Source organism: Peromyscus eremicus, chromosome 7, assembly GCF_949786415.1.
Source record: "Peromyscus eremicus chromosome 7, PerEre_H2_v1, whole genome shotgun sequence".
NCBI lineage: Eukaryota > Metazoa > Chordata > Mammalia > Rodentia > Cricetidae > Peromyscus > Peromyscus eremicus.
Genome location: NC_081422.1, coordinates 56,401,642 through 56,429,599, shown reverse-complemented (window position 1 = coordinate 56,429,599; position 27,958 = coordinate 56,401,642). Strand labels below are relative to the sequence as shown.

General features: G+C 43.4%; 2 protein-coding genes and 1 long non-coding RNA gene across 10 annotated transcripts in view; 2 read left to right on the top strand and 1 right to left on the bottom strand.

Moving 5' to 3' along the window:
* Positions 1 to 22,580, top strand: part of Kif23 (kinesin family member 23) — a 30,043-nt gene extending 7,463 nt beyond the window's left edge. The window contains exons 4-24 of one of the 6 annotated variants that reach the window (XM_059268044.1): positions 1,178 to 1,283; positions 1,490 to 1,626; positions 2,057 to 2,166; positions 3,049 to 3,219; positions 5,506 to 5,547; positions 6,855 to 6,967; positions 7,123 to 7,244; positions 8,889 to 8,991; positions 12,307 to 12,386; positions 12,473 to 12,592; positions 12,946 to 13,072; positions 13,390 to 13,548; positions 14,335 to 14,492; positions 14,874 to 15,047; positions 15,225 to 15,404; positions 15,829 to 16,140; positions 19,000 to 19,227; positions 20,345 to 20,427; positions 20,612 to 20,693; positions 21,283 to 21,353; positions 22,191 to 22,580. In XM_059268044.1, the coding sequence (XP_059124027.1) occupies positions 1,178 to 1,283; positions 1,490 to 1,626; positions 2,057 to 2,166; positions 3,049 to 3,219; positions 5,506 to 5,547; positions 6,855 to 6,967; positions 7,123 to 7,244; positions 8,889 to 8,991; positions 12,307 to 12,386; positions 12,473 to 12,592; positions 12,946 to 13,072; positions 13,390 to 13,548; positions 14,335 to 14,492; positions 14,874 to 15,047; positions 15,225 to 15,404; positions 15,829 to 16,140; positions 19,000 to 19,227; positions 20,345 to 20,427; positions 20,612 to 20,693; positions 21,283 to 21,353; positions 22,191 to 22,206 (2,694 nt within the window). In that variant the 3' untranslated portion in view covers positions 22,207 to 22,580. The remainder of the gene's footprint in view (positions 1 to 1,177; positions 1,284 to 1,489; positions 1,627 to 2,056; positions 2,167 to 3,048; positions 3,220 to 5,505; positions 5,548 to 6,854; positions 6,968 to 7,122; positions 7,245 to 8,888; positions 8,992 to 12,306; positions 12,387 to 12,472; positions 12,593 to 12,945; positions 13,073 to 13,389; positions 13,549 to 14,334; positions 14,493 to 14,873; positions 15,048 to 15,224; positions 15,405 to 15,828; positions 16,141 to 18,999; positions 19,228 to 20,344; positions 20,428 to 20,611; positions 20,694 to 21,282; positions 21,354 to 22,190) is intronic. The other 5 variants (XM_059268045.1, XM_059268047.1, XM_059268046.1 and 2 more) reach the window with 5 other exon arrangements.
* Positions 20,368 to 25,696, bottom strand: LOC131915090 (uncharacterized). Of its 3 annotated transcripts, none has more exons than XR_009380259.1 (5): positions 25,602 to 25,696; positions 23,386 to 23,510; positions 21,455 to 21,601; positions 21,012 to 21,121; positions 20,368 to 20,667 (listed from the first exon to the last, which is right to left on the bottom strand). It is a non-coding gene; the product is annotated as an uncharacterized LOC131915090 (long non-coding RNA). The 3 variants fall into 3 exon arrangements; XR_009380260.1 differs by lacking the exon at positions 25,602 to 25,696 and adding an exon at positions 24,428 to 24,531 and having other exon boundaries at positions 21,012 to 21,292; XR_009380258.1 differs by lacking the exon at positions 25,602 to 25,696 and adding an exon at positions 24,428 to 24,531.
* A 455-nt stretch (positions 25,697 to 26,151) lies between these two features.
* Positions 26,152 to 27,598, top strand: Rplp1 (ribosomal protein lateral stalk subunit P1). The gene is made up of 3 exons (XM_059266942.1): positions 26,152 to 26,345; positions 26,742 to 26,816; positions 27,359 to 27,598. The coding sequence occupies exons 1-3, from the start codon at positions 26,274 to 26,276 to the stop codon at positions 27,554 to 27,556; spliced, it is 345 nt and encodes a 114-aa protein (XP_059122925.1). The 5' UTR covers positions 26,152 to 26,273; the 3' UTR covers positions 27,557 to 27,598.
* The last annotated feature ends 360 nt before the right edge of the window (positions 27,599 to 27,958 follow it).

The following is a 27,958-nucleotide window of genomic DNA, read 5'->3' as shown; positions in this document are numbered from 1 at the left end:
AACACACACTGTCAAAGTAACATTTATTTTGTAAAAGAACTTAAATACAATTATATTTGTAGTTCATTTTCTAGTTTTAAAATGCTGTAATCCTGGTATTTTGCTGTCCTATTTACAATGTCCTTTCTCCTTTCACTATGTGAGTTCCATGGATTGAACTCAGTTTCTCAGGCTTGGTAGCAAGTGCCTTTACCTGCTGAGCCATCTTGTTGGCCTTGCTACTTTAAATATACCTTTATAAAGAGAAAGTAGAAGACAGTGGACAGGGGTGGTGGTGCATGCTAGTGATAGTAGCAGAGGCAGGAAGATCATTGAAAATTGAAGGCCAGCCTGGTCTACATTGCAAGTTCTAGGCCAGCCATGAATACACAACAGACTCTTTCATACAAACATACTCCAAAAAAAGAAAAAAAAACAACACTTGAAATTATTAATAAATTAAATTGGGCGTGGGTGGGTGGGAATACAAGGTTTCTCTGTATAGCCCTGGCTATCCTGGAATTTACTCTGTAGACCATGCATGCTGGCCCCGAACTCACAGAGATCCATCTGCCTCTGCCTCCTGAGTGCTGGGATTAGGAGCATGCCACCACTGCCCAACATAAATTCAAGATTATAGGTCATTACCTTGTGTTTTTGCTTTGTTAACAGGTTTCACATTATGGCCCAGTCTGGCCTGTAATTCTCTGTGTAGCCCAGGCTGCCATCAAACTAATGGCAAACTTCCTGCCTCAGCCTCTGTGTCACTAGGTATAAATGGTCACTTTTTTTGTGTGTGTGTGTGGTGGTTGTTTTTGTTTTTTTGAGAGGGTTTCTTTGTGTAGTTTTGGTGCGTGTCCTGGATCTCACTCTGTAGACCAGGCTGGCCTCTAATTCACAGAGATCTGCCTGTCTCTCCCTTCCTAGTGCTGGGATTAAAGGCGTGTGCCACCACCGCCCGGCAAATGTTCACTTTTGATCAGTCCTAATCTATGCACCATTAGTGGACTTGCCTTTACTCAGTGCCTGGACTGAAAGTATTTGTTATGATGACTGTGATTTATGTATGTTGTAACTACTGAAGGCTCCAGTTTTTTCTTTACATGTCTGGATTTGAAAGCTCACAACAGAAACATTCCAATGTAGAACAGATACAGTTCTAGTCTAATGGAATTATTTATTTTTCTTTTCTCCACAGACTCAGTATTCATTTAAGCGGGTATTTGGCACTCATACCACTCAGAAGGAACTTTTTGATGTTGTGGCTAGTCCATTGGTAGATGACCTCATTCATGGCAAGAATGGTATGATTCTTGGAGTTTAGTTGAATTCTCTGTTTAATCTTGCGGTGAAGCTTTTTAATATTTATATATTTGGTTTGACATTGAATTCAGATTTAACTCATTAGAGTGATGCCCTTTTTTGGGTTTGTTAATTTAAATGTTTTAAATACAATGAAATGTTTTGTGGGACTTTAAGACTATAACTTCTTGTTGTTGCTATACTGTAGGTCTTTTGTTTACATATGGTGTTACGGGAAGTGGAAAAACTCATACAATGACAGGTTCTCCAGGGTACGGAGGCCTGCTTCCTCGCTGTTTGAACATGATCTTTAACAGCATAGGGTCGTTTCAAGCAAAACGTTACGTAAGTACAATTCCTTTGGATTGTGACTGTCACTGTGGACACAGGACTGAGACATCTGGATACAGTGACTCTTTTGGGTTGTGACTGTCACTGTGGACACAGGACTGAGACATCTCTGGATACAGTGACTCCTTTGGGTTGTGACTGTCACTGTGGACACAGGACTGAGACATCTCTGGATACATGATACTGAGGAAGAATAAAAGCACTGGAGCTGCTTTGACTCTTACATATGTCCAGATGTGGTGGGCATGGTGGGTATGCCTGTGATGCCAGCAGTTGAGTGGTAGAAGCAAGAGGATCAAGAGTTGCAGGCCCAGCAACTCTCTGACCTTCCCCCAGAGTTTAAATGTTAAGTGCTTCCTGTTTTTAAATGTTGCTATTTCATAAGTAAAATTTGTTTCAAAAGTCCTTTTTGCCCCTATTGTAGGTTTTTAAATCTAATGATCGGAACAGCATGGAAATACAGTGTGAAGTTGATGCCTTATTAGAACGGCAGAAAAGAGAAGCCATGCCCGTTCCAAAGACCCCCTCTAGCAAGTGAGTAACTTCATGTGTAGCACTGACTCCCTGTGGGTGGAATTCTGTCCTACAGTTTCTCTAGCTTGGGGAAGGTGACTATGAATTAGAGAAGTTAGTCTTAAAGTTGACTTTTGTGAGGTCAGGGTTGAGGCATGTTTTTGACTGCTCTAGTATTTTGTCTGTGAGTTGGGGAAGGTGAGTGCCTGTGCTATGAATTTCCAGGGCTCGGCTGTCCTTGACCCACCTTGAATCTGAATAAAGTTGCTTTATGATTTCAATTATAAGTGGTAGAATATTTCTTAAGAGTTTTTCCACTCTGGTATGGTTTCAGTTGGGGTTTGTGTGTGTGTGTGTGTGTGGTTTTTCAAGACAGGGTTTCACTTTGTAGACCAAGCTGGGATTAAAAGACGTGCACCACACCTGGCAATTCAGTTAGGTTTCTGTTGCTGTGATAAAATGCCCTAAACAAAGCAGCTTGGTGGAGGAAAGGATTTATTTCATCTTTCACTTCCAAGTCCAAATCACTGAGGGAAGTCAGCACAGGAATTCAAGCAGGAGCTGATGCAGAAGCCATGGAAGGATGAATGCTGTTTACCAGTTTACTTCCTGTGGCTTGCTCAGCCTACTTTCTTATACAACCCAGGACCACCTGCCTAGGGTTGGTTGGTACTACCTATAGTGGGCTGGGCCCTCCCACATCAATCATTAATCAAGAAAATGCTAGGCAGACTTGCCTTTTGACCAAGGCTCATGGAGATATTTTCTCAGTTAAGAGCCCCTTTTCCTAAAGACTCCAGCTTGTGTCAAATTGACATAAAAGCAGCCAACACAGGTATCTATTTTTGATATTAACTCTCAGTGGGTAAAATCTGACTTTGATGGATCTGTTTCTTGTTTTAGGCGACAGGCAGATCCAGAGTTTGCAGATATGATAAATGTACAAGAATTCTGCAAAGCAGAAGATGTTGATGAAGACAGTGTCTATGGTGTATTTGTCTCTTACATTGAAATCTATAATAATTACATATATGATCTATTGGAAGAGGTGCAGTTTGATCCCATAAAGCCCAAGTAAGTAGTGAAGAGAGTCTCTTCGGGTAACACTGGAAAAATACCCCCAGCAGTCCCTGGTGTCTGCAGGTATAAATGGGGATAACGCCTACATTTGTTTTCAGAATGCACAGAAATCATGTAGTCATGCTCAATGAATACGTTTATTTATTATATATACAGTATTCTGCCTGCATGTTTGCCTGCAGGCCAGAAGAGGGCACAAGATCTCATTACAGATGGTTGTGAGCCACCATGTGGTTGCTGGGAATTGAACTCAGGACCTCTGGAAGAGCAGCCAGTGCTCTTAACTACTGAGCCATCTGTCCAGCCTGAATACTTTTATTCCTAACTAGATTGTAGCTGTATTAGGAAACCAACAGGTTAAGGTATAGTGACCTGAAGATCCATCTTGGAGACTGCTTTTGAAAACTTAGCCATAGGTTTTAGACAAATATCAATTTTACAGACAGTGTTGGGGGCATCTTTTAACACCCTGATAGTGCTGGGGGTTTTGCAGCCTCTTTACCTGTCTGTGTCTTGGTGATCTCTATAGAGTTGGTCCTTGTCTGTGCAAGTAATTCTTAGCTCATCCATTGCCGATTAGTGTAAAGCCACATTGCATTGTCATTCTGTGAGAGGTAAGTGCTACTCCTTAGATATCTGTGGGTCTTGACTTAGAGAATCTGAAGACCAGTTACGATGTAGCTTTACAGAAGTACCTCTCTTTATGTCAGGGTTGATTCACAGATCTTGTGTCTGATGAATGGTACAGTGTTCTTGAGTGGGTGGTTTTGTTCTTTAGCTAAAGGCTGGTCTTGCATACTGTGTTTCATTGCAGCCAATTAAAACATAAATAATATGAAGACCTTTGTCTTACATATAACATTTGTGTATATGTGTAAAGGGACATTACTGTGGAAAACATTAAACTGAGAACAGACTGATGTCCACTTATGTCAGTATGTTCACTAATATGAAAAGTGCATGACTGGTTGAACCCTAACTTAATTTCTATGACTTACTTAATGGCATTTCCAACAGGATTTCTGTTTGAAACATGATTTTGTAAAATAACTATTATTGCCAGGTGAATTAAATCTGAAGGTCTTAGGTCTTGCTTCACTCAGCTGTTCTTCAGAGGAGAGCTGCTTTGGTTTTGAGGCAGTGTTACTGCATTGCACTCCTGTTCCATGTGATCCTCCCGTGTCAGCTCTTAGCGCTGGGTTAGCAGTGTGCTCTGCCACGCCCAACTTCAAATGCAAACTGTAGAAAGGGGCTTCCTTTTGGGGTTACCTGTCTGGCTTGGGAATGTTGGAACGAAAAGAGAAGTACCTGGGTTAAGTTACAGAGAGGAAGAAGAGTATGGTCTTGGCAATGCCTTTTATATTAAATTACTTTCCCACTTGAGCACATATTTTCATGTGTGTTTTAAACTGTCCTTTGTTGCAATTCCAGTTTTGTGTGTACCAGTTTTATCTAAACTTTTGTGAAGTCATTCATTGCTACCAATTAACCGCCCCCTGCTTTGATTTTTGTTTGTTTTTTTGTTTTTTTTTTTTGTTTTTGAGACAGGGTTTCTCTGTAGCTTAGGAGCCTATCTTGGTACTCACTCTGTAGACCAAGCTGGCCTTGAACTCACAGAGATCCACCTGTCTCTGCTGGGATTAAAGGCATACTCTACCACCGCCCAGCTTTTTTTTTTTTCCCCAAGACAGAGTTTCTCTGTGTAGCCCTGGCTGTCCTGGAACTCACAGAGATCCACCCAGCTCTGTCTCCCAAGTGCTGGGATTAAAAGTGTGCTCCACCACCCGCCTAGCAATTTCCTTTTTTTCTAAAAGTTAGTCTCACCATGTAGACCAGGCTATCCTTGAACTCACAGACATCCACCAGGCTCTGCCTCCCAAGTGCTGGGATTAAGAGCATGCTTCACTATGCCCAACACTACTAATTATTTTTATGTCTCTTTTGTTTGCAATTTGTTTGGCTTTTCTAAGTGATACTGTTTCAACTGATACTGTCTGGTTTTATTTAGTCATGCATAGGAAACAGCCAGAGTGCCTTCCTGGAGTATTTTCGAGTGCACTTAGAAGGGAGCCTATTTAGTACTGATTGTGGATTTAATGTGAGGATGGTGTTAGCTCTCCTTTTCTGAGGGGTTTATTTTTATTAGTTTTTGATGCAGTGAAAGAGTCTGGCAAGTAGAGGGTTTTAAAATCTCCATCATCACTGTCACTAGTCTAGACTGAAACGTTGCTGCAGGATGGCTACTCTAGAACAGTAATGTCTGCCTTATTCCTTTGGTAGGTGGAACGGCTGCAGTACACCTATGAGGAACCCAGAGTCTGTGTATGTGATGATATTGACTCTTCTTACGGAGAAGGGTGTAGTTAACACTAGCGGGGGGCATATTAGCATGTTTGTAAGTAGTTTGCTTTTCTTTTGCAGTGGGCAGGCTGCTACCTCTAAACCCTCCTTTCTTTTAGAAAATCTTAATTATCAGTGATGCTGACTGGTAAATGTCCCCATCCTCACCAGTCACAAAACAGAGTGGGGCTGATGAGATGGCTCAGCAGGTAAAGGTGCTTGCTGCCAAGCCTGACAACCCGAGTTCCATCCCTGGAACCCACATGGTAGAAGGGAAGAACTGACTTGTAAGTTGTCCTCTGACCTCCACACATTCAATTCCAGATAAATAAAATTAATTAAAACATGGGGCTGGAGAGATGGCTCAGTGGTTAAGAGCACTGGCTGCTCTTCCAGAGGACCTGTGTTTGGTTCTCAGCACTTACATGGTGGCTCACAACCATCTGTAACTTCAGTTCCAGGATATCCAATGCCCTCTTCTAGTTTCTGTGAGTGCTAGCCACACGTGTGGTGCACAGATTTACATATAAGCAAAACACCCATACATGTAAAATAAAAGCATTTTTTAAAAAATTAACTAAAACAGAACATGCAAGCACCCTTACCTAATCTTAACTGACTGCAAACTAAAACTTACCAAGCCACTTTGCAGGGGTGGTCACTCTGGGCATATACTAAGTCCTTTCTGAGTTCTTCTTCTGCATTGCTTTGAAGGTCAGGGCCAGTTGAACATGCTGGTCTTTTAAATGAGGAAAGCGCTAGACTGTGTTGAGTAGCCTGTGCTGCATACGATAGTGCTATAGTACTGTTGCAGTCTAATTGTCTGTTGTTTTGTGTGCTTTTTAGGGCGGCTTAGAGCAAACTTTAAAACCAGAATTGGTTCCTGCTTTATAACTAATCTTGACTGTATAATCATGTCTTGGTTTTTAAGTCTACTATTTCTTTGGGGATCTTATGTAACTTCATGTCCATTAAAGAAAGGATGTCATGGGAGCATGCTTGTTGTGTCTCACTATGTGGTGCCTTTATCATAACACTGCAAGAAGGCCCTCATCGGGTGCCAGCACTACACTCAGGGACTCTCCAGCTTTTAGAACCATGGGTTCTACTGGAGAAAAGCTGGGCATGTGCTCAGTGGTGGAGCTCTTGGCTAGCATGCATGAGCTTGAATTCTGTCAGTGGTGTTGAGGTGAAAGGGGATGTTGTGTTGCTGGACACTTGAACCTCAGTCTTAAAGGAGGACAGTTGTATCTCCTTTAGGAAACTAACCATTTCTTTCTTTCCCATAGACTCCCACAATCCAAAATACTCCGAGAAGATAAGAACCACAATATGTATGTTGCAGGATGTACAGAAGTAGAAGTGAAATCTACAGAAGAGGCTTTTGAAGTTTTTTGGAGAGGTTAGAAATAACTAGAATTTGAAAAATGTCAACTGGTGGTTTTAACCTTCAGAGTAGTTGCTGTAATTTAATAGTAGTCCTTTGGGATTAATTGGAAAGCAGGTATAATAAATGGCTGAGTTCAGGTGTAATCAATGACTTCTCTGTCATCATAGGTCAGAAAAAGAGACGTATTGCTAACACCCATTTGAACAGAGAATCTAGCCGTTCACATAGCGTGTTCAGCATTAAACTCGTCCAGGCTCCCCTGGATGCCGATGGAGACAATGTCTTACAGGTAAGGTTTGAATGTGAATCTTGTCTTTTCTAATTCAGCCCTAAGATTTTGGAAGATGACCTAAATTGGGGGCTACCATGGTGATGCAGATTACTCTAGAGTTAATAGCTGTATAGCCAATGACTTCTTTGTGTGTGTGTGTGTGTGTGTGTGTGTGTGTGTGTGTGTGTGTGTGTAGTGCTGTTTCTGGGCTCTGCCTATTGAGTGATCCTAGTGCATAGCATGTGTGGCACATGCAGTTTGCTGTGTTGTGAAAAGGGTCTGCAAAGTTTTAAACATCTGTAAGAATGTGTTGCATTGTTTTAGGTATTGTTTTGCCTTCTGAGACAGGGTCTCATGTAATGAGCCCAGGATGACCCTGAACGTTTGTTGGTTTGTTTTCTCCTTTATTTCTGAGATCATAGTGTAACTACATCATTTCTCCCTTCCCTTTCTTCTCCCCAAACCCTCCTCTAAGACTACTCCTTGCTAGTTTTCAAATCCATGGCCTCTTTTGTTTGTTTCTTGTCTCACTATCTAGGCAAGGCTGGCCCCAGACCCATAGGGGTCCACCTGCCTCAGTCTCCCAACAGCCAGGATTAAAGGCACATGCTACCATACCTGGCTTTGTTTTTGTTTTTTGCTATAGACTCTCACTGTGTAGCCTGGAGCTCAGAAATTTTCTGCCTCAGCCTCCCCTGCTAAGACTAAAGTCTTGTTTCACTGATTGTGACTTTAACTGTTTAATGTGGCCATGTCCAGGCTGGCAGGAAAGTGCTGAGGTTCACTAGTATTTGAATTCTGATTCCTACCTATTCTCCTTTGTCTGACCTGACTATAAGAGAGCCTTCTCATAAGGTTGTCAGAATTAAGAGAAGCCGTGTGAAGTTTCTTGGCCACTGCTTGGATTATAGTCAGTACTCAATAAATGTTAGTTAGAAAATGGCCACAGACAGTTCTTCCCCTGATTTCCTGTGAATTACTATTCTGGTGTTAGGGATATGAATTACTGCTAATAGCATAATGCCATTTAGGTGCTTCTTGACTTTCATTTCTTTTCTTAAAGCTTTATTTGTATATGATGTGTATGAGTGTTTTGCCTGCATGTGTGTCTGTGCACCACAGTATGGGAGCCTGGTGCTTGTGGAGGCCAGACGAAGGCATCAGATCCCTTGGAGTTACAGGCTGCCACGTGGGTGTAGTTGGCGCCTCTCTCTGCAAGAGCAGCCAGTGCTCTTAACCATTGAGCATCTGTCCACCCTGACTTTCATTTCTTTGTATAAGTTAGAGGACTCTTAAATTATTAATGTTATTTTATATAGGCTTTCTTTTTTGTGCGTGCGTGCGTGCGTGCGTGCGTGCATGTGTGTGTTTCTGAAGACGAGCTCAATACTCGAACTCCTGGAATACTAAATACCTGGTGATAGCAAAATGGAACAGACTCCCTGTTCTCAAGGAATCAGCTAATGTCTGCTCTGAGGCAGCAGACAAGTATTCAGTGTTATGAGCTTTTAAACAAACTCTCCTGTATCATCATCCTCTGCCATTCTGGGTATTTGTATTGCATACATACAGTGTCCAACAAGACTTAATACCATGTTAACTGGATCTTAATATTATAGTACATTATAACTTAGCTTAGATTGTTGGCTTTCTCCTTTGCAGGAAAAAGAACAAATTACCTTAAGCCAGTTGTCTCTGGTAGATCTTGCTGGAAGTGAAAGAACCAACCGGACTAAAGCAGAAGGGAACAGGTTACGTGAAGCTGGTGAGTGCAATGCTGTACTTTTTTTTTTTTTTTTTGGAGACAGGGTTTCTCTGTGTTGTTTTGGTGCCTGTCCTGAATCTCAGTCTGTAGACAAGGCTGACCTCGAACTCACAGAGATCCACCTGCCTCTGCCTCCCGAGTGCTGGGATTAAAGGCATGCGCCACCACCGCCCGGCTGCAGTGCTGTAGTTATTTATGGTTATAACTTTCAACAGCTTGGAATGACAGTTTGTATTTATTAATGGGTGGTTTCTGCTTAATCAGTGAAATAACACTGACTATTAAACTTAGCCTTTAAATCTGCTATTTTTTTTTTAATATTAACATTTTATTTGTGTGTGTATACACCTCAAAGTGTGCATAAAAGTCAGAAGGTAACTTTCCAGGCACTTGTGGTTATCCTGCCTCAGCCTTCTGAGTGTTGGTATTTCAGGCATGTATCATTATATCTAGCTAAATGATGTGTCTGATAGCCGTGATGGAGTTAGGAGGTCTTAGTGTTCCAAGATGAACAGTTTTAAATACTTGGGAGTCTAATCGAGTGTAGCTAGAGTTTTCCTGACTTGCCCACAGTCAGGGCAAATCTCTTTCACCTGCCAGTCCCACAGCCTCTCAGACCCGACCAAGTAAACACAGAGACTTATGTTGCTTTCAAACTGTATGGCCGTGGCAGGCTTCTTGCTAACTGTTCTTATAGCTTAAATTAATCCATTTCCTTTAATCTATACCTTGCCACATGGCTCGTGGCTTACCGGCATCTTCACAAGCTGTTTCTCATCATGGCGGCTGGCAGTGTCTCTCTGACTCAGCCTTCCACTTTCCAGCTTTATTCTCTTCCTTGCCCCGCCTATACTTCCTGCCTAGCCAACGGCCAATCAGTGTTTTATTGATTAATTAGCAACACATTTGCCATACATCCCACAGCAATCGAGATCTGAATTTTTAGAGGTGTTAAGTTTAATATACTAGCCTTGTCTTGGCTCAGAAATCCAAATAAGGTAAGTCAGGAAAAGAAAGCATGATGACTAAGAAATCCTTTTGAGATGGAGAGGGACATAGTTTGCTGGCTTCTAAGATAATTGACTGTTAGAAACATGTCCCTAACATGTTTCTAACATAGGAGGGACTTCTATCCCTTTCCCACTGAAATGGTCACTTGGGATATGGCTGGCCTCCTGTGTATGAGGTTCCTAAGTTCAGTATCCAGCATCACCTCCCCTAAAAAAAAGAAAGGAAGCAAGCCAAATTAATGAGTTTGTCTATGCCAGGATTTAGGGTTTGGAAAAAACTGTTCACTGTTCTATTGCTGTGAAGAGACACCAACACCCAGGCAACTTGTCAAAGGAAGTACTTAGCTGGGGGCTTGATTACAGTTTCAGGGGGTCGGCCCATGACCATCACGGCAGGGGGAAAGGCAACAGGAGGCGTGGTGCTGGAGCAATGGCTGAGTGCTTATTGTAGAGTAGCTGTGGACCAGCTGATTCAGGGAGAGAGAGTGCATGCCACTGGGAATGGCCACACCTCCTATTCCTTCCCAAATAGTTCTACCAATTGGAGACCAAGCAGTCAAACATGAACCTCTGGGGGCCATTCTCATTCAAACCACCAGAAAATTGTCATGTATTTCTAGGCTAGAGAGATGGCTCAGCAGTTAAGCTTTCTTGGTGCATATCAGGTATGGTGGCGCACACCTCTAATCGCAGCACCTGGGAGGCAGAAGCAGGCGGGTTTCTGCGAGTTTAAGATCAACCTGGTCTACAAGGCAAGTTCTAGGACAGCCAGGGCTGTTATACAGAGAAACCTTGTCTTGAAAAACCAAAAAAACTAAAGAGTACTTGTTCCTCTTCCAGATGACTTGAGTTCACATTTTTTAATATCCACATTACAGCCGGGCGGTGGTGGTGCACACCTTTAATTCCAGCACTTGGGAGGCAGAGGCAGAGGCGGATCTTTGTCAGTTCAAGGCCAGCCTGGTCTACAGAGCAAGATCTAGGAAAGGCACAAAGCTACACAGAGAAACCCTGTCTTGAAAAACAAAACAAAAACAAACAAACAAAACAAAACAAAACAAAAAATCCATATTACAGCTTACGACTGTAACTCCAGTTCCAGGGGATCCTATATGCTCTTCCTGCCTTTGTGAGCACCAAACACATGAAGTATATTTACATATATGCAGGCAAAACACTCAAAGAATAAAAATAAACAAAGCTTAAAAAGATTCTCGGGACTGGAGAGATGGCTCAGCAGTTAAGAGCACTGGCTGCTCTTCCTGAGGTCCTGAGTTCAATTCCCAGCAACCACATCTTGGCTCACAACCGTCTGTAATGAGATCTGGTGCCCTCTTCTGTCCTGCAGGCAAACATGCAGGCAGAACACTGTATAAATAAATCTTAAAAAAAAAAAAAAAGAAATTCTCTTTTTTTTTTTTTTTTTAAGAAGAGTAATATTGTATTTGGGGGTCTTTTTAATGGAGTACCTGAAAGATGGCTATTGAAGCTGTTAAGTGTTTTCTCTTTGGGGATCCCGCCACACAGCTCCCAAATAAATTACATACACGGAGGCTTATTCTTACTTATAAATGCCAGGCTTTAACTTGGCTTGTTTCTAGCCAGCTTTTCTTAACTTAAAATTATCCTGTCATCCTTATGCCTCTGGGCTTTTCCCATTCTCTTACTTCTGTAAATCTTACTCTTACTCTGTGGCTGGCTGTGTAGCTGACCCCTGATGTCCTCCTTTTCTTGCTCCTAAATCTCTCCTCTCCCAGATTTCTCCTATTAATTTTTTCTGCCTGCCAGCCCCACCCATCCTTTCTCCTGCTTTGCTATTGGCCGTTCAGTTCTTTATTAGACCATCAGCTGTTTTAGACAGACACAGTAATGCAGCTTCACAGAGTTAAACAAATGCAACATAAACAAAAGTAACACACCTTAAAATAATATTCTACAACAACTAATTAAAATACTGTTGAAAGTATAGTGGGACCATACATGGACAGCTCTTGAACTTGAGCCATGAAAATCTATTTCTCAACAGTTAAATGAAGTTGAAGTTTTTTTAAAGTTTTATTTATTTATTATGTATACAGTATTCTGCCTGCATGCATCCCTGCAGGCCAGAAGAGGGCCAGATCTCATTACAGATGGTTGTGAGCCACCATGTGGTTGCTGGGAATTGAACTCAGGACCTTTGGAAGAACAGCCAGTGCTCTTAACCTCTGAGCCATCTCTCCAGCCTGAAGTTGAAGTTTTACAGTTTTATGGATGAATTACATTTGCTGTTTTCAAATGTTCTCTGTATCTGACTTCCTCTCAGGTAACATTAATCAGTCACTAATGACGCTCAGAACATGCATGGAAGTCCTGAGAGAGAACCAGACGTATGGAACTAACAAGGTACACAACAGCCTTCATCAACCACTTTGTGGTTTAATCATGCATTTTAATTGTCTAATGTGCTTAGCTTTTGAATGTCTTTATAGATGGTTCCATATCGTGATTCAAAGCTAACTCATCTGTTCAAGAACTACTTCGATGGGGAAGGGAAGGTGCGGATGATCGTGTGTGTGAATCCAAAGGCTGAAGACTATGAAGAAAGCTTGGTAATTTAAGCATATTTGTCCTGTACAGTTGGCTTTCTCTAGGGAGAACAGCTACTTGAAGAATGGCGTACTGGCCCAGTAGTGGTAATGCACACCTTTAATCCCAGCACTTGGAGACAGAGACAGGCAGATCTCTCTGTGAGTTCAAGGCCAGCCTGGTCTACAGAGCTAGTTCCAGGACAGGCTCCAAAGCTACAGAGAGAAACCCTGTCTTGGGGGAAAAAAAAAAAAAAGAATGGCAAACTGCACATTTTGTAGATTGATATAGGTTCACTGGATATGCAAACGAATTCTTTAGCCATCTGTGAAGGAGGACTTGGGGATGCTTTTGTAGACTCTGCTTTGTATTTTAGCAAGTCATGAGATTTGCTGAAGTAACCCAAGAAGTTGAAGTAGCGAGACCAGTAGACAAGGTGATATGTGGCTTGACACCAGGGAGACGATACAGAAACCTGCCTCGGGGTGGCCCAGTTGGAGATGGTATGATTTCCTATTATATCATTATTCATTTGCTTGTCTTTCTGTCAACTTTAAAAAAATCTATTTACACCCTTCTTAACAACCAAATGAAAGAAACTTCAAACTAAAATATAAGGTTTGCTTGGTTGTATGTTTTGTCTAATTTTTGAGAAATTCCATGCCTAAAGCAGGGCGTAGTGAAGCATACCTGCAACTCTAGCACTGAGTAAGCTGAGGCAAAAAAATAAATAAATAAAATTCTGTGGTTACTGGTTCAGGGGTTCTGCTCACAGTATCAGACTTGCTGAAGCTCTTTCATATTGTTAAACTCCACACAGAACCTTTGGTGACTGAGATGACTCTACAGAGCTTCCCACCACTGCCTCCATGGAGACTTCTGGATATCAACGATGAGGAGACCCTTCCAAAGCTGATTGAAACGTTGGAGAAACGGCATCACCTACGCCAACTAATGACTGAGGAGCTTAACAAACAATGTAAGGGCAGAGCTGCTTACAGCTGCTGTGACTTCAGAGGTAGAAACAGGTCTTAGTGACTCCATCTAGTGAGCCTCCTCTTTAAGGAAGACTTGTTTCTGGGCTTTGTAGTGGTCTCAAGGTGTTTAATTTGAATGGAAAGGTTTTGTTTTCCTCAACAGCTCTATTTTATTTATTTTTAAAGAATATAGGAAGAAAAAAGTGGTTGTCTCCCCATCTATGTTTATTTTTAATAGTGATGGACACAAGATGGTATTTTGTAGTTTTCCCCTGTTTGCAAGTTATTTATACTTTTTAATTATTTGTACTTCTAGATGGTGTAGGGAAAAGTGAAATAATGTTTGAAAATGTGTAGAACAGTTGAACAAGTCTGGTCCATGGAAGTGACTGTTTCCGTGAGTGACCAAGTAGTGTGCCAGGGTCTTCAGCCCAGGCTCAGCTGATCTCAAATACAGGATTATTTCTGTTTTTGCATTTGTAAGCAAACTTTAAGTGTTAGGGAAAGGTTACTAACTACTTCTGTGAACATCTCTTATAGATTTGAGAATCAAACTCCTGATTTCTTTCCAAACTTGTTTTAATCATTTTCATTTTTTGGTATTGAACCCAGGGCCTCATGAATGTACAGAGTAGACAAGTACAAGCAGCTGCATTCCCAGCCTTTCTTATGTACAGTTGCCATAGGGGGTTTTGCTGGAGTGCTGCATTCTGCCGAGTGTCTGCCAATGAAAGCTGGTTTTATTTTGTATCTGTATTAAACAGCACAATCCGTCTGCTTTGTTTCAGGTATGACTTTCAAAGCCTTATTAAAAGAATTTGACAATTCTCTTTCAAATAAAGAAAACTACACTCAGGAAAAACTAAATGAAAAAGAAAAATTGATTTCAGGACAGAAATCAGAAATAGAACGACTGGAGAAGAAAAACAAAACTCTGGAGTATAAGGTTCGTGGTCACATTTTCACCTGTGTACCGGCCATTCCGCACTTCTCTCACAACGGCTAACGTGCCTGTCACTGCTGTGCGGGATGAGGGGGGAAGAGACTCTAGTCTTTTCATCTTAGGAGTGGAGCTTAGCTTGAGGAGATGCAGGCACCTGGCTTGTGAGGGCTTGTTGTGTAACTTATTTCTGGATCTCTCTCTCTCTCTCTCTCTCTCTCTCTCTCTCTCTCTCTCTCTCTCTCCCCCTCCCTCTGTGTGTGTGTGTTTGTGTGTGTGTGTGTGTGTGTGTGTGTGTGTGTGTGTGTGTGAGCAATTGAAGGACTATTGTACAGTTAGGTGGGATGTTTGCACAGCAGATGCTAAGCAGGGTGGTCTCCTTTGCAGATTGAGATTTTGGAGAAAACAACCACGATCTATGAAGAAGATAAGCGCAATCTGCAGCAGGAGCTTGAGAGCCAGAATCAGAAGCTTCAGCGGCAGCTTTCTGACAAGCGCAGATTAGAAGCCAGGTTGCAAGGCATGGTGACAGAAACGACGATGAAATGGCAGAAGGAGTGTGTGAGTGTTCCTCTAGGTTAAATATTTTGCATTTCTGTGCTTGTGGCAGAGCTTTGGTGGTGTCTGTTAATCTCTGGAAGAAGTAGAGAACTGTCATTTTCCAGGAATAAAGTGGGAGGTGCGGTGTGCTTATGCCGAGAGATAAAGTAGACTGTAACTTGCTGTTGATCCCTGTAGGATCGTCGGGTAGCAGCCACCCAGCTGGAGATGCAGAATAAACTCTGGGTCAAAGATGAAAAGCTCAAACAGCTGAAGGCCATTGTGACTGAACCTAAACCTGAGAAGCCAGAGAGACCCTCCCGGGAGCGGGACCGGGAAAAAATCATTCAGAGATCCGTCTCTCCTTCGCCCATGCCTGTAAGTGTTTGCAGCTGTGTGTAGCTTAGTGCTAGAGAAAAGTTTATCCATTTAGAGGAGTGTTTCTCTGTGAGAATTGTTTTGTTTCATGCCATATTTTTTTTAAGCTTCTATTTTTAAAATTTAGCACAAAGGGGCAGAGCATAGCGGTGCATGCCCTTTAATCCCAGCATTTGGTTGGGAGCTTTAGACAGGTGGATCTCTGTGAGTTTGAGGCCAGCCTGGTCTACACAGAGTTCCAGACCAACCAGGGCTACATAGTGAGTCCCTGTCTCAAAAACAACAAAAGCATATGACAAAAATTTTAATGACTGCAAATAGTTTCTTGCAATGTTAAATCTTCATGTAGTAGAAATGTAGAAAAGTAATATTGTTTCTCTCAGTTTTTCAGTCTTATTCATTAATTTTTCTCCAATTTCTCTAGCTTTCTAGTAACAATATTGCTCAGATTTCCAACGGCCAGCAACTCATGAGCCAGCCACAGCTACAAAGGCGCTCTAACTCTTGCAGCAGCATTTCTGTAGCTTCCTGTATTTCGGAGTGGGAGCAGAAACTGTCTCCGTTCAGCACACCTGTCAATGTCACCTCTCTTGCAAGGCATAGGCAGCAGGAGCCAGGACAAAGTAAAACGTGTATGGTGTCAGACAGAAGGCGGGGCCTGTACTGGACGGAAGGCAGGGAGATGGTCCCTACATTCAGCAGTGAGATAGGCGTAGAAGACGACCGTTGCCGCAGGGTTAGTGCCAGCATTCTTTAAAGCACTGTAGTGGTAGAATTAGCTCCTTTGCTCTTTGTAACTTGGTTCCAAAAGTTCGAGGGAAAGCTGGGTAGACTCCAAAATGAAGAAGCTCTGATTTTTCTGTTAAAGACTGAGCCACCCTGAAATTGAGGCTGAGCTCTTGATGTGAGAAAGCAGAAGCATGTGCCCGTGAGCTCGGAATGCCAGCCAGCATGGTGCCCCTAGAGTAGGCTGCTCGCCTGAACAAGGGGCGTTGCACAGAATCTAGGAGCATGAGTGTCTTGCTTCCTTGATCCTCCCCCCTCGTTTTTTCCTTTCTCCTCCTCCTGCTCCTTCTTCCCCCTTGTTGCTGGGGACGGAGCCTAGGGTTTCGACATTATAAGACACTGAGCTCTATCACTGAGCCATAATCCCCCCAACACAAACATGAATGTAGAAGCCTACACTTTTTCTTTCTCTTTTGGTTCCCCTTCCCCAAATTTAATTTTTTTCTTGCTGTTTTTTTTTGGGGGGGTGGGGGGTAATAAGTTTTTCATTTTGAAAGTTTAATGGGTTAGAGACTCTCCTTCCTCTGTCAGAGTCATTGTTATTTTATGCAATCTTTTATCTTCTGAGGCACTCCAAAGTAAGTCACAGATGCCATGACACTCAACAAAAGAGCATTTCCTGTGTAACCACCATCTTTTGTAAACACCGTCTTTACCCCTTTGAAGGAAGACAGCATATCTTATGTGGAGAGTCTCTCACTATCCTGCCTGTCCCAGTAATAGCCTTTCCTTTCAACCCATGCTGCTGTCCAGATGCATGCACTGCATGTGGCCATCACCAATCTTTCATCGCTTTAATATAAAATATGCTTCCTCCTGTTTGATTTCTGTGACCTGAACTGTTTGAAACTACTGACAGCCTTCACATCCTAAAATTTTAATCTTGAGGCCTTACAAGGCCTTCAAGGGTGATTAACTAAACCCAATTCATGTTTTCTTCAATATTAAGATTAAAATTTCCTTTGAAGTTGAATAAATAATCACACCAATACTGTGAATTAGATATTCAATAAAATCTTAACTGCTCTTTTAAAATTATTCTTTTAAGTAAAATGATCTCACAGTAAATACTTTAAGATCCTCTTACATGCCCGGTGGTGGACGCCTTTAATCCCAGTAGGGAGTCAGAGGCAGGCGGATCTCTGAGTTTGAGGCCAGCCTGGTCCACAGAGTGAGTTCCAGGACAGCCAGGGCTGTTACACAGAGAAACCCTGTCTCAAAAACCAAAAAGATCCTCTTACATGATTTAGACTGTAGATAAATGCCCTGCAATCTGATTACTAATGATGGTGACCAGTCTTGGGTTCATATACAGCAACAGACAATTCTATAGTCTCAAGTTCTTGCTTTGCAGATTTTACTTTTAGGGAGCAGATCATGGTGAATGGTCTTTGTGATCACCTCTAGTAAATTCTCCTCTTCTGTGTCAGACTCCAACCTGCTGGGAGGTCTGTTTACACCTGCCAGCAGTAAGGGAATGCCTGACTTGGCTGTGACGGTCAGGGGGATGTACTAAGACACAGACTTTAACTTCTTTCTTGAAATCCAAATCTCTTTAGAAGTGCAGCAGAAAAGTTCCCATGCGGTTAGTTATCTCTGTGTCCATGCTCATTGGTCAGAAATTATCAGGTGGACCAAGCTTTACATTTTGGTGAGGAAAGAATTTCAAAATCGTCATGACTGCTAATCGATTCTCTGCAGTCTGTCTCCTTTTCAGAGTTTGATCTGAATGTATTATGCTGTAAATGTGTTCAAGGAAGCTCTTCTGCCGAGTGCTAGATCCTAAGAGCTAGGCTTTCTTATTCAACATCAGTCGGACCATTTTCAGAATGGAAGGGGGGTTTCTGCCTGCATGGACGCTCAGTGTCTTTAGTGGCAAGTTGTGGTGACTGTTGTAGAGCTGTCCTTAGAGCTGCCCTGAGCTGGTTTCCTGTAACTGAACACTGAACCAGAATCCTCATTTGGCTAGGTAGGAAGGGCTCTGCCTACAGACTCTCATTTATTTTTAGTTTCATAAACAGGAGACGCTCACAGTTGTTTATGTGCTACTATATCATGTATATGAAATACGTTTTCTTGAGTTGAATGTGCTGTTTAACTTGGCACCCATGGCATTTGACTGGAAAACAACTAGTTTTTATTACATGATACAAGCTGATTTCATACTACAGTCTTTGCTTCTTGGAGCTTTTAAGAGACATTTGGAGGAAAAAAATGTTGGTATATTTGAAGCTTTGTGGAATTGTGTTTTGAGATATAAAAATCCTTACTGCAAGTGCTCAGAAGTACTTAACACTGTTCAGGCATGCTGCACGTGAAGTTCCTGTGTTCTTCAGGCTTTTGCTAAGCCAGAGCTTCAACAGCTTGTAGTCTTTTGGTCTGGCTGTATATGGAGAAGTGTTTTCTATTTAGATGCCCCAGACATACTTTAGTGTTGTATTGATCCTGCTGATACCTTTAACCAACCTGCTAATCTATGTATTACTTCACAAAGCAGGTATAAGAATTAGTTTTTGATCAAGAATGCAAAATGTATTATTTTTTCCTCAACTAGCCATAAACACGAAGATCTAGAGTCACCACAAATTTATCTTTTGCCTTTTGTTGAAATGGAAGCTCCCATATGACCATTCTCGAGATGTCTGTTGGTTCTGTTTGGCTAAGAGAACATGAGATGACTTACACGGTTAGCTTGGGCAGGATGATTCTGTTGTTGTGAATTTGCATTGTAAACTGCTGCACTTCTAACAGTACCTCAAAGTAATCCTGGGTTGTGCTTGTTTCTCAATTCCTCTTCCAACCTGATCAGAACACACCAATTCCTGTACGACACAGAAGGTCCCGCTCTGCAGGGAGCAGATGGGTAGATCATAAGCCTGCCTCTAATGTGCAAACTGAGACAGTCATGCAGCCACATGTCCCTCACGCCATCACAGTGTCTGTTGCAAATGAAAAGGCACTAGCTAAGTGTGAGAAGTACATGCTGACCCACCAGGAACTAGCCTCCGATGGGGAGATTCAGACTAAAGTAATTAAGGTAAAAACAAGTCTTCACAAAAGAATACCAGTGAAAAGTCTTTGCCCTGCTATCCCTTGATGAGATGTAGAACATACATGGGGTGTTGGGTGGAACTTTCGTTTTAGCAGAAAATTAATGTATTACTTAGATTGTGAATCTGCTGGGTCTGGATCTGCTTAAATAGGTCTAGAGTCTTGGGGTTGTTAGTACTCCAGATCCATGATGAACTTTAGTCACTACATATTTAGCTAAAACTTAGCTTCAAAAGTAAACCCAGAGCCATATGGACAACTTGATTGAACTTGGGAGGCCAAGGCAGGTGGGCCAGTTTGAGCCTATCCTGGAGCACATAGTTGTCTTAAAAACCCAGACAGTAACAGAAAGCAAGCATAACAACCATCTTCTGCTTTGCTATTATTTCAAGATAAAATGTTTGTGTTAAAACTTGTCCTATGCCAGGCGGAGGTAGCACTCACCTTTAATCCCAGCACTCAGGAGGCAGAGGCAGGTGGTTCAAGGCCGGCTTGGTCTACAGAGTGAGTTCCAGGACAGTCAGGGTGACACAGATGAAATGCCCCCCCCCCCCCAAAAAAAAACCAACCCAAAAAGCAAACAAAAATGTGTCCTGTGGTCAGGCATGGTGGCACTTGCAGGAGGATCTCAGTTAACAGTCTCAAAGTAAATAATGCACAAAATCTGGGAACATTACTCAGTACTGAGCTACCCAGTCTTTCTTGGAAAGAAGCGACTTTCTGGTCATGTACCAGTGGGAAAAGTTGGCGGGGGAGGAGACAATGACAGGGGCAGGGAGTCGTTTCAAGTTGAGAGGACAGTTCTAATTCAGACTGCTGCCACCAGAAGGACCCCAGCACTTTAAACGTGGAGCTGCCTCTGCTGGGTTAATTTAGCTTTTAAATTTATAGATGCAATAAAATATTTTCCCTGTAGCTAGGAATGTTACTGGTTATCTTGTGCTAGACTCTTGTTAGTGATAGGTGGACTGAGGTTTCTGAAGCATTTGATCAATAGATTCAGTAGCCCAAGGGTCTTTTGGGTTTATGGGTGAGTTTCAGATATGCCTGCCTGTTGGTTGGATGTATCAAAGTGTAACAGTGACCTTTTCTCTTGGATTTAGGGTGATGTTTTTAAGACCAGAGGTGGTGGACAATCTGTTCAGTTTACTGATATAGAGACTTTAAAACAAGAGTCGCCGACTGGGTGAGTTGGTCACAAATCTCTCTCTAAAGGGCTGTTTCATAGTCTCTTGTTCTTAGGAACAGAATATCCTGTGAGGTTTATCATTAATTCTCCGCAGGGGTATAGGTGGTTTCTCCCCCTTCTAATGTTTTCCATTCTTCTTAGATGCAAAAATGATTGTTGCATCATGTTTCCCCTTTTTCAGTAGTCGAAAACGAAGATCGTCCACAGTAGCACCTGCCCAACCAGATGGTACAGAGTCTGAATGGACCGATGTAGAAACAAGGGTAGGGGTAAAATTAAATACTTGCTTGCTAAAATTAGCTGCATAGTGCTGTAGCACTTTGTGCTCTTTGAACTTGCTAAGGCAGGACCACATACTGCCCATGCAGCCTGGAGACCTGTAACTAACATTCTGGTAGGGCACTTGCATACTAGAAGTCCTCTGTGTGTGTGCACACATGCGTGCGTGCGTGCGTGCGTGCGTATGTGTATGTGGGGGACGAGGGGTCAAGAGTGGATCCGGAAGTATTGCTCCAGACTAACAAAACTCATAGCAGATGGACTAACCCACAGCAGTGCCCAGTGCTCCCTGTGACTATTACCTCTGAGGAAAGGCCTGGCCACCAGCGTCTTCAGGACTCCCCTCTCTCCATCCTTATGTAAGATGCAGAGATACCTGGGCACTCTCCCAGGCCCTTCTTGCTCTTGTTGCCTTTGCAGAAATGGATCGTAAGTGTGTGACTAGTGGTTTAACCTAGGTGTCTTCGCTGAACTAGAGCATGTTGGATTTCATCGCAGTAGAGCCCATCTACATGGACGTCTGCTTCTGGATCGTTGGAGCTGACCTTTCCCTGTTCTGTCACTTTCCTCTAGTGTTCCGTTGCTGTTGAGATGAGAGCAGGATCTCAGCTGGGCCCCGGATATCAGCACCATGCACAACCCAAGTGAGCACCACAGCCAGCCCTGCTGTGTCCTCCCTCCCTCCCTCTCCCAGGTTTTCTTTCCATCACCACTGCTACTCTAGCTGCACCTCACTCTGCTTTACCTGGGCCCTGCTGACAATGTGTGGTCGGCCTTTGTAGTGCCCAGCTCTCCAGAGTGCTGTAAGAGCTGCTGGAGGAGGTGTCAGCAGATTGGTGGCTTTTGCTCATACTTGGCCACTTCTCAATCTTTGAGGCTGAGCTGAAAGCACCTGGAAAGAGGTGAAGGGGGCGTGTCTTTATTAAATACGACAAAGAATATAATAAACAAAAAATGTTGAATACTAGCTGCCTTTGGGATCATAGACAAGGCTTTGCTCTCAGCTAAGGTCTCTGATTTCTTTGCACTTCTGCAGGATGACTCAGACACTGGGGATGACAGTGTTGTGTCTGTCACTCTTACCTAATGGATCTTGTGGTTTTGGAACAGGGGTACATGTTCTATAGATAGGCGAAGCCGAATGCCAGAATTCATGTTGAAGGAAGCACACATTTGCTCTTCTGTTAAATCCACACTAGGGAGCTAGCCTATTTTTCCGTATTTCATAAAACCAATGTTTATACATCTCACTCTACATTTTTAACCTTGGGTTAGTTCCTTGGATAATTTGGAAGGTGGCTGCAGTGGGCTAAGAACAGGGGAGCTGCCTCCTGTTATATTCTGTACGTTACTTGTTTGCTCCAAGGGCTTGAATTTTCTTCTGATTAAAGGAATTCTCACAACGTTCCTAAAGAATCATTTGTCTTGACTATGTCGCTAAGTGCAGAATTCAATATTAAATGCTGCTTTTTGTGTTTTAGGCGCAAGAAGCCTTGACCTGACAGCTCTGGTAGCAGAAGAATGTTTCTGTTTGTGTTGGTGATTTCTCCAAAGCTGTGCCAGACGCCGTGTCTGAGTCATCCTGCAGAAGAATGTATCTAGATCACATCGTATTTTTTATTGTGACTTTTCCAACTGTTCTGAATATTTTCTAAGGTTTTATAAAAAAACAAAAAACAAAAATGCTGCTATTGATTAGCCGCAAAAAAATGCACTTTAGACATATTTAACAATTAAGACTTTCAAAATAAAGATGGTGATTGGCCAATGGTAAAGCCATTTTAGGAAGGTGTTTAGAATTCTGTATGTATATATTCACTTTCTGCTTTTATATATGCCAAAAGAATTGAAATAAAAAGCACTAAGAAGCACAGAGTTGTGGAGTGGACATTCACTCAGCATGCTCCCAAGCACCTGCAGTGTCCTGTTTATCTGGTACTCGGTATTAGTGGGATAAAATAAGGGAGAACACTAGAGAATAGAAACTTGGCTGTGTTGTATGAGCGAGAGATGTTGAGACCATGATTGGAAAAAGCACAGGCACAAATAGCCAAACTAATGGAAACACATGAACTATGAACCAATAGCTGAGGAGCCCCCATGGAACTGGATCAGGCCCTCTGGATAAGTAAGACAGTCGATTAGCTGGAACTGTTTGGGAGGCCCCCAGGCAGTGTGACTGGGACCTGTCCTTAGTGCATGAGCTGGCTTTTTGGAGCCTGGGGCCAATGCTGGGACCCTTTGCTCAGCCTGGGTGAAGGGAGGAGGGGACTGGACCTGCCTCGACCAAATCTACCAGGCTGAGCTGACTCCCCAGGGGAGTCCTTGCCCTAGAGGAGATGGGAATGGGGGGTGGATTGAGGGGAGGGCGGGAGCGAGGGGAGGAGGGAGGACAGGGGAATCCGTGGCTGATATGTAAAATTAAATTAATTATAAAATTAAAAAAATAAAAATAAATAAACTTGGCTGTGAATGAATGAACTTTACGGGGTATGAAACAGACTAAGATATTGCTCATGGACCCCAAAGTCAGCTTATAAAGCCAAGTCCGACATCAAAATACCATGTTGTTTGTCCTATCTTAATACATGAACTTTGCTGGACACTTCTTAGCTCCTAATGGCTAATTTGGTTGAAAACCAGCTTTGATTTCTATAACTCAGGGAATGTGCGCACCGTCAAAGCCTTGGATGGAAGGAAGCCAGATTTAACAGGACTTTTCCGTGTGCTCCATCACTCAGAGTGCAGTTTTCTTTATACCGCAGAGACTTGTGTTGCAGTTGGCCCCTTGTGTATATACTCTATAGAGTGTTGAGGGCAGAGACAATGGTGAGAAGTGCTGGTTGTTGGCTGTGCACACAACCAGCTTGAACTAGGTTTTTGTAAATGTGTTCTTTTGCCATTCTCACTAGCAACTCTCAGAACTGATAGACATGAAATAGGATCTCATTGATTTAATGAGTATTTCCTGATTGTGAGTTTGGTTTCTCAAATACAAGAGCCTTTGCAATAAAACTACTTAGTAAGTGTTGGGGTGTGTAAGACTGTATCCTTTGCAACTTGAAACTTTGGATCTTCCTGCCCATGACTTTTTATGGCACCTTTATTTATGATGCCAGGGATGGATTTCATGTCCTTAGCATGCAAGGAATACATTCTACCCTCCCATCACCCCCCTCGCCCCCAAACACACACACAGGGTTTCTCTGTGTAGTTTTGGTGCCTGGCCTGGATCTCACTCTGTAGACCAGGCTGGCTTCAAACTCACAGAGATCCGCCTGGCTCTGCCTCCCAAGTGCTGGGATTAAAGGCATGCACCACCGCCCCACTCCCCATCCTTTGGTAGAGCTTTGTTTTGAAGCACCCACGCATGCTCCTACTTTGGATCTCGACTTTCTGCCCACATTACCAGGTTCTCAATAGCATGAGAGTCCGCCTACTAGCTCTGTTGTAGTCTGTGCATCTATTTGCATTGCCAATAACATTTAAAAGAATTCCTCTAGGGCCAGGTGTGGTGGTGCAAGTGCTAATCCCAGGACTAAGCAGGTTGAGACAAGGATTGCCACAAATTCAAGGCCAGCGGCCTGGGTTGTATAGTAAGGTTATATAATAAGGGGGCTGAGATGTAGTTGAGTGGGTAGACTGCTTGCATAGGGTACACCAGGCTCTGGAACTGATCCCTAGCATTACATGAATGTCTGTAGTGGTGCACACTTACAATCAATCCCAGGTGAAGGCAGGAAGATCCTACATTCCTGGTTATCCTCAGCTACATAGCAAGGTCAAGATCAGCTGGGAAAAATGACACCCTGTTAGTTTTTTGTTTTAAAGATTTGAGGCAAGTTTGTCAAATTCCACTGAGATCATGAATAGAATTTTGGTTGGAACTATATAATTTGGGGAGAATTATCCACTGAAGGTCTTATCTGTGAAAACTATATTGCTCCACTTAGGTTCCTCTTGATAACTGCTTCATAGCTTGTTTGTGGTGCTGAAATCGGAATTATATGAACTTTAAAGCAACATCACATGTTGGAGGTGTTTTTTGGTAAACCACTTGCCTAGTATTCATGAGGTTCTGATTTCAAGTCCCTAGCTCTGAAATCCAAGGCCACCTTTAGACAAACTGTCCAAGAGCTCCACAACTGAGCTGTACCCCAACCTGATGGGTATTTTGAGTTTTTAAGTTTTGTTTGTGTGTACGAGCAGTCTTGGGGTTCCTATTGCTGTGATAAAGCGCCATGCACTCATGCAAAAGCAAAGGAAGACATTCATGTCTGTTTCCCACTTTCAAAGAATGTTTACTTTTTTTTTTTTCTATTAAGATATTTGTTTTGGGCTGGGCAGTGGTGGTGCAAGCCTTTTAATCCCAGCACTACCAGAGGCAGGTGGATCTCAGCGAGTTCGAGGACAGAGTGAGTTCCGGGATAGGCAGGGCTGTTTTACAGAGAAACCCTGTCTCGAAATAAAGGTATTTGCTTTGAATGTTTGCTCCTTATCACGTTATGAAAGTTATTCTCCTAGTTAATAGACTCTAGGAGTCTATGTGATTAGTTGCCCAATTTCATCACGTGGTCCCTCCTCCCTTCTGTGTTTATTTTTCCCACCATACCTTATATGATCCTTTTAAAAAGTGTTTTCTTTTATGTGTATGTGAGCGTGTCTGCTCTGATCGGCCAGGATCCGATCCCCTGGACCTGGAATTCGAGTTTTGGGGTGGCAGAATCGAACTCGGGTCCTCTGGAAGAGCAGTAAAATGGCTTAACCTCCGAGGCACCTCTGTGCTTTCTTAATGTAATGAATGACTTTAGAGTTTTCTTGAGACGAAGTGTCATGTTTAAACTCGATTCACTGCATTTGATATACGGCTCCAGACCCTTTATGGTATTTACCTACTCATCTGACTCTGGGCTAAGCGCGCGCGCCAGGTGCGGGGATGGGGCCAGCCACGTGACCGTCAGGGCTTTGGTCAGCTGACTTTTTTCAGTGTGCCCAAGCCGCGGGAGCGCTCCTGCTAATTAAAACAGGGGACAGGCCGGGCGGTGGTGGTGCACGCCTTTCATCCCAGCACTCGGAAGGCAGAGTCAAGCGGATCTCAGTGAGTTCGAGGCCAGCCTGGTCTAAAGAGATCTAGAACAGGCACCAAACTACAAGGAGAAACCCTGTCTTGAAAAAAACAACAAAACAAAAAACCAAACCAAAAAAAAAGCAAGGGACAGGACCAGTGCGTTTTCCTCAGATAACCTTCCTCTTAGCTGCTAAACCGTAAAGTTCAGCACTTCCAACGCTAGCAAGCAGTCCCACGCCGGCCAAACCGGAAGCCGAACGCGCAACTCCGGAACTGCGTCCTGCAGGCACGGCCTCTCGATTTTGGCTCTGCCCCTTCCGCTCGAAGCCGGGCATCGATTGGTCGACGCGGCCCCCATAAGAGGCTGCGCGCAGGCGCGTGTGGCCTTTTCCTCAGCTGCCGCCAAGGTGCTCGGTTCTTCCGAGGAAGCTAAGGCCGCGTTGGGGTGAGGCCCTCACTTCATCCGGCGACTAGCACCGTGCCGGCAGTCCGCAACATGGCCTCCGTCTCCGAGCTCGCCTGCATCTACTCCGCCCTCATCCTGCACGACGACGAGGTGACGGTCACGGTGAGTGCGCGGCGTGGGGAGCCGCGGGGCGGCCACGTGTGTCGCTGGCGGGGACCAGGCACTCGGTTGGCCGACTCGCCGCGTTCTCGGATATTCGATGCCTTGGAGGCCCTTGGCGCGCACGCGCTCTCCTACTTTCGCGGTCGTGAGCGCGCTTGTGTGTGCCAGAGGTCAAATGTTAGAGTGGATTGTCGTTCTACTAGCTTTTAGGACTCGAACTCGTGTCGTCAGGCCTAGGAGGCAATCGCACTAGTGCCCCGAGCCTTCAAACCTGGCCGATGTGTTTTATAAGACTAAGCATTCATGAGCTGCCCTTAGAAAGTCCGAATTGGCGACTTCTGGGACTTGGTTTTAACCGTATTCTGATCGCTCTGATGGATTGGCTTTGTATTCCAGGAGGACAAGATCAATGCCCTCATTAAAGCAGCTGGTGTCAATGTTGAACCTTTCTGGCCTGGCTTGTTTGCAAAGGTAAGAGTTGGGGAAGTCTTGCTAATGTACTGTTTCCACCGCCCCTCTTGGATTTTGTATTTTAGTTTGTACTTAATGGTGTAGCTTTTCTATCAGTCCCTGGTTTCTAACAGATTAAAAACTTTAACCGTGTTACTCCAAGAAAAATCTCTTAAGTGTTCTAGTACATATTTTGTAGAAATTGAGTTTAGTGGCCTCTTTTAAGTTTGGGCATTTGAAACAAACAGAATTCTTGTAAAATAGAAAGCTATGTACGTTCTGTACAAATTGCTTTATTTCTAGGAAAGGGAAGTCAGCCAACTGAAGGGGCTGGGTTCAAAAAGAGTTTAGAAATTTGGAAAATCTGCCCATTCTCTTGGGTTACTTAGAAAAAATTTTCCCACCATGAGAGGAAATTCATGTACCTTGAAAACAGCTCAGCTTTCACACTGAATATCAACTTTGCTTGTGTGTTGAGTGTGGTCCTGTGCATTGGTCTGGTATCAAAAAAGCCAAACATAAAGGGCAGGAGTAAAAGCTTTACTTGTCCATTTGTGTTGCAGGCCCTGGCCAATGTCAACATTGGGAGCCTCATCTGCAACGTAGGGGCTGGTGGGCCTGCTCCAGCAGCTGGAGCCGCGCCAGCAGGCGGTCCTGCCCCCTCTACTGCTGCTGCTCCAGCTGAGGAGAAGAAAGTGGAAGCAAAGAAGGAAGAATCTGAGGAGTCTGATGACGACATGGGCTTTGGTCTTTTTGACTAAACCTCTTTTGTTAACATGTCCAATAAAAAGATGAACCTGTAAGGTGGCTGGTTTCAGTTGTGTGTCCCAGGCAAAGCTTCTTGAGGGTTGGGTGATGGTGGCAGGTCTCTAAGATGTCAGGGTGGGAAGATCCTGAGTTCAAGGCCAGCATGAGTTGCTTGTCTGGAATAGTCTGGGTCATTTATTCTGTAGCCCAAAGAACTCAGCACTGCTTTAGTGCTGGCCATTTGAAAATGAACAAAACTAACAGCTAGCTAACTATTAATATACTATCCAAGAGCCGGGTGGCGGTGGTGGTGCATGCCTTTAATCCCAGCACTTGGGAGGCAGAGCCAGGCGGATCTCTGAGAGTTCGAGGCCAGCCTGGGCTACTGAGTGAGTTCCAGGAAAGGCGCAAAGCTA